This window comes from Adiantum capillus-veneris, chromosome 5, assembly GCF_014529385.1.
Source record: "Adiantum capillus-veneris isolate H3 chromosome 5, ASM1452938v2, whole genome shotgun sequence".
NCBI classification, from domain to species: domain Eukaryota; kingdom Viridiplantae; phylum Streptophyta; class Polypodiopsida; order Polypodiales; family Pteridaceae; genus Adiantum; species Adiantum capillus-veneris.
This window is the reverse complement of record NC_140935.1, coordinates 22,186,412-22,190,449: the sequence shown is the minus strand read 5'-3', so window position 1 is coordinate 22,190,449 and position 4,038 is coordinate 22,186,412. Positions and strand designations below refer to the sequence as shown.

The 4,038-nt window shown below is 44.3% G+C and overlaps 1 protein-coding gene across 1 annotated transcript; it reads left to right on the top strand.

Annotated features, from left to right (window-relative positions):
- The first annotated feature begins 250 nt into the window (after positions 1-250).
- On the top strand, positions 251-835 carry LOC147456995 (uncharacterized). Its single transcript, XM_086513492.1, has 3 exons — positions 251-490; positions 578-679; positions 797-835. The coding sequence occupies exons 1-3, from the start codon at positions 251-253 to the stop codon at positions 833-835; spliced, it is 381 nt and encodes a 126-aa protein (XP_086369618.1).
- Positions 836-4,038: the final 3,203 nt, after the last annotated feature.

Below are 4,038 nucleotides of genomic sequence, written 5' to 3'. Positions count from 1 at the left end.
AGGTTCAAGCATGAGCGGGGGCGAGAGGGCTTGCCTTACTCCATCGACTTCAGTGGCGACATCATCTTGGATGATGATGGCAAGAAGGTGATTTCGCGCATGCGCGGTCTTTGCTCTCAGGTGTTTAGACACTACATACTAAACACCTGGAGTGAAGTACCGAATGAATTAAAAGACAGAGTCATCAGCATGCTTCATGACAAGTTTCCAACCCGTTCCAACACGGGATGACATCTTCAATGAAGATGTGATGAAGGTTCGAATGCGTGAATACTACAAGCATAAGCGTTCCAAAGTGCGAAAAGAAATCCAGCATGGATGGAATAGACCAGATTGGCTGGCCAAAGAAGATTGGAAGCATTCGAAGAAAGAAGCGCGCGAGAATCCCGACAAGTGGAAGCAACAAAAGGAGGCAGCCAGAGCGCGAGTAGAGGCAGGGAGCTCGCACCACTTGGGGAGCGGCGGGTGGGCATCATTTGAGGCCGATTTTGTAAGTGTTTTCATATCTATGTTCAATAGTTTAGGGTTTATGGGATTTGAAATTCTAACATAATGGATTCTTTGTATGTTTTGACAGTGGTCGTTTACAGGACGTGATCCCACTCCGTACGAGCGTGAGTACGCAGGCAAGAAGGGCTTAAACGCCCTTATAGACATCCTGACTTCTCGCGGCGGCATGGTTAGTATTAGGGTTTATTCTTTTCTATTTATTGTATTGTTTTATAAACGTTGCTCGCTATATGTTTATACTTACAAAAAGCTATCTTATTGTTTTTTTTTTTGCAAAATCCGACAGATACGCCGCTTGGACGCGATGAGACGTCTGATTAGATGACGTCTTAGCCATAGCTAGATAGCATTAGTTTCTTTTTGTCCTAGCTTATGTATCATGAGACCATGTAACTATGTATTTTTGAAAACCATGTATATTTTTTAAATAATGACAATGGTTTGTAACTACATTTGCAATGATTAACAATCAAGTGATTTTGCTGCCGTGTACAATTGTCATTTATTTACTTCCATCAATTCACTCTTGTCATTTTTGTATCTTTATTTTGCAAACAATACGTACTATGGATGATGGAGTTAATGATTATATTGTCTTGTGGCTAACTATTTTAGGTCTATATTTACCTTTGTACTTTTTTTCAAAGGTAAATAGACCAATGAAACATTCAATATGGTTGATGGTTGAATGCCCTGCCACCAAAAAATTTTAATCTCGGGCGTCGCTATGGGCGTCTCTAAATTGTGCACTACAGCGTCGCTATCTATGGCCCTGCAGCGTCGCTATATAGCAACGCTGATAGAGACTGCGGTAGCGACGGCTATAGTGACGTTCTCGTATCGACGCTAATAGAGAAGCTTTTAGCAACGATGAGGGTTTAAAAAACCCAATGTATTTCTGTCGCTATAAGCGTCACAAGAGCACACAACCTCTTGTAGTGGAATTCTCTTCAAGGCACCTTGGCCACCCCATGGCCTTAGGTCCCCCTATGGCCCTAAGGCCATAGGGTCTCAACATAGACAATAGATGGTTTCTTATGATAGCAACCTATGGCCCTAGGGCGACATGGTTCCAACATAGAGCATCTGGTGTTTCTTAGTAGCATATAGGGCACCCTAGGGCCATAGGGTGTGAACACAGAGCACACAAGGTTTCTTCCTAGCATAGACAGCACCTTGTGGTACTAGCACCATAGGGTGCAAACATGAAACATTAGGGGTTTATATTAGCCTTGAGGGCACCTTGTGGCCCTAGGGCCATAGGGTGCCAACATAAAGCATATTGAGGTTCTTATTAGCATAGGATGACCCTATGGCCCTGAGGCCATAGGGTGCCTATATAGAGCATGGAGGGCTATCTTGTGACCCTGGGGTTATAGGGTGCTAGAATTAGGCATAGAGGGTTTTCTAGAATAGAGGACACCCTATGGCCCTAGGACCATAGGATGTCAGCATAGCCCATGTACGATTTCACTTTTACCATAGAGCACATCTTATGGATCTAGGGTCATAAGATGCCAACATAGTGTATAAATGGCTTCTTATAAGTATACACATAAACATAGTGCATAGAGGTAATTTTACTAGCATAAGGGCCGCCCTATGGCCTTGGGGCCATAGGGTGCCAACATAGAGCATAGAGGGATTTTTATTAGCACCTTGTTGCCATTGGGACACCATAGTACCATAAAGTGGTTTTTGTATATGTAGTAGAGAATTATCTCACATGACACCGTGGTCACCATCTGGCCCTTGGACCATATGACAGTAGCATAGAGGACACCCTATTGCCATAGGGTTTCCTTCTAGCCCTAGGAACATACACTGCCAACATATAGTATACATGGTTTCTTCATAGAGCAAACCTTTTAGCCCTACACAATAGAGTCGAAACCTAGAATATATAATGTATCTTACTAGCATAGAAGGCACCCTATGACCCTAAGGCCAAAGAGTACCAATTTAGGGCATAAAGGGTCTCTTCCTAGGATGAAGGGCACCTTGTGGCCCTAGGGCCATAGGGTGCCAACATAGAGAATAGAGGGTTTATTGATAACATAGAGGGTCTCTTTATAGGATAATGGGCACCCTATGGCCCTAGGTCATAGGGTGCCAATATAGAGTCTCTAAGATGGTACCTAGTCTAAGGTGATCTTTGCAAACGTGGTAAGGAATACTCTCAAAGGTCACATTTTCCACCCAATGGCCCTTGGGACCATAGAGTGCCAATAGAGAGAATATATGGTTTCTTACTAGCATAGAGAGCACCCTACGGCCCTGGGGCCATAGGGTGTCAACATAGTCAAATGGGGCGCAAACATAGAGCATAGAGGGTTTCTTACTATCATGGAGGATACCCTGTGTCCTTGGTGCCATAGGGTGCAAACATATAGCATGGAGGGTTTCTTGCTAGCATAGAGAGCACCCTATGGCCTTGGGGCCATACGATTCCAACAAAGAGCATAAACAGTTTTTTGATAGCATAGAGGATAGCTTATAGCCCTAGGGCCATATGATACCAAAATAGAAGAGTCTTAAGAAGGGCACCTAGGCCACTAAATCACCATGGGGTAATAAGGTGGTCTTTGTGGAGAATTCTCCTAAAGGGTTCCTTGGCCACCCTATGGCCTTTGGGGTATAGGTTACCAACATAGAGTTTAGATGGTTTCTTACTAGCATAGAGTGCACCTTGTGTCCTACGGTCTTTAGATGCTAAAATACAGTTTCAATGGTTTCTTACTAGGCGTAGGGGACACCCTATGGCCCTGGCGCCATAGGGTGTCAACGTAGAGTGCAAAGGTTTTCTTTCTAGCATAGAGGGCACCTTGTGGCCTAGGAGCCATTTGATGCACCCTATGGCCCGAGGGATGTAGGTTGCCAATGTAGAGCGTAGAGGTTTTCTTTCTAGCATAGAGGGAACCTTGTGGCCTAGGGGCTATTTGGTGCTCCCCTAGAGCATACAAGGTTTCTTAGTAGCATTATAAAGGGTACCTTGTGGCCCTTAAGTCTTCATAGGGTGCCAACATAGAGAGTAACGGGTTTTTCTTACTACCATAGAGGACATCCTATAGCCTTGGGGCCATAGGTTTACAAGATTGAGCATAGGGGATTTCTTACTAGCATACAGAGTACCTTGTGGCCCTAGGTCCATAGGGTGCAAACATAGAGAATAGAGGATTGCTTACTATCATAGAGGGTATCTTGTGGCCCTAGGTCCATAGGGTGCAAACATAGAGCATAGAGGATTTGTTACTAGCACAGAGGGCACCCTATGTCTCAAGGGCCATAGAGTGACAACATGTAGCATAAAGGGTTTCTTACTAGCATAAGAGGCACACCTTGTGGCCCTCAGGCCATAGGGTGCCAACATAAAGCATAGATGGTTTCTTACTAGTTCTCATAGAGGGCATCTTGTGGCCCTATGACAACCCATGGCCTCAGGGCCATAGGGTGACATATAAATAAAGTAAAGCCATAGATCTATTTATATGTTGAGACCTGCTAACAATCCTAACCCTATGGCCTTGA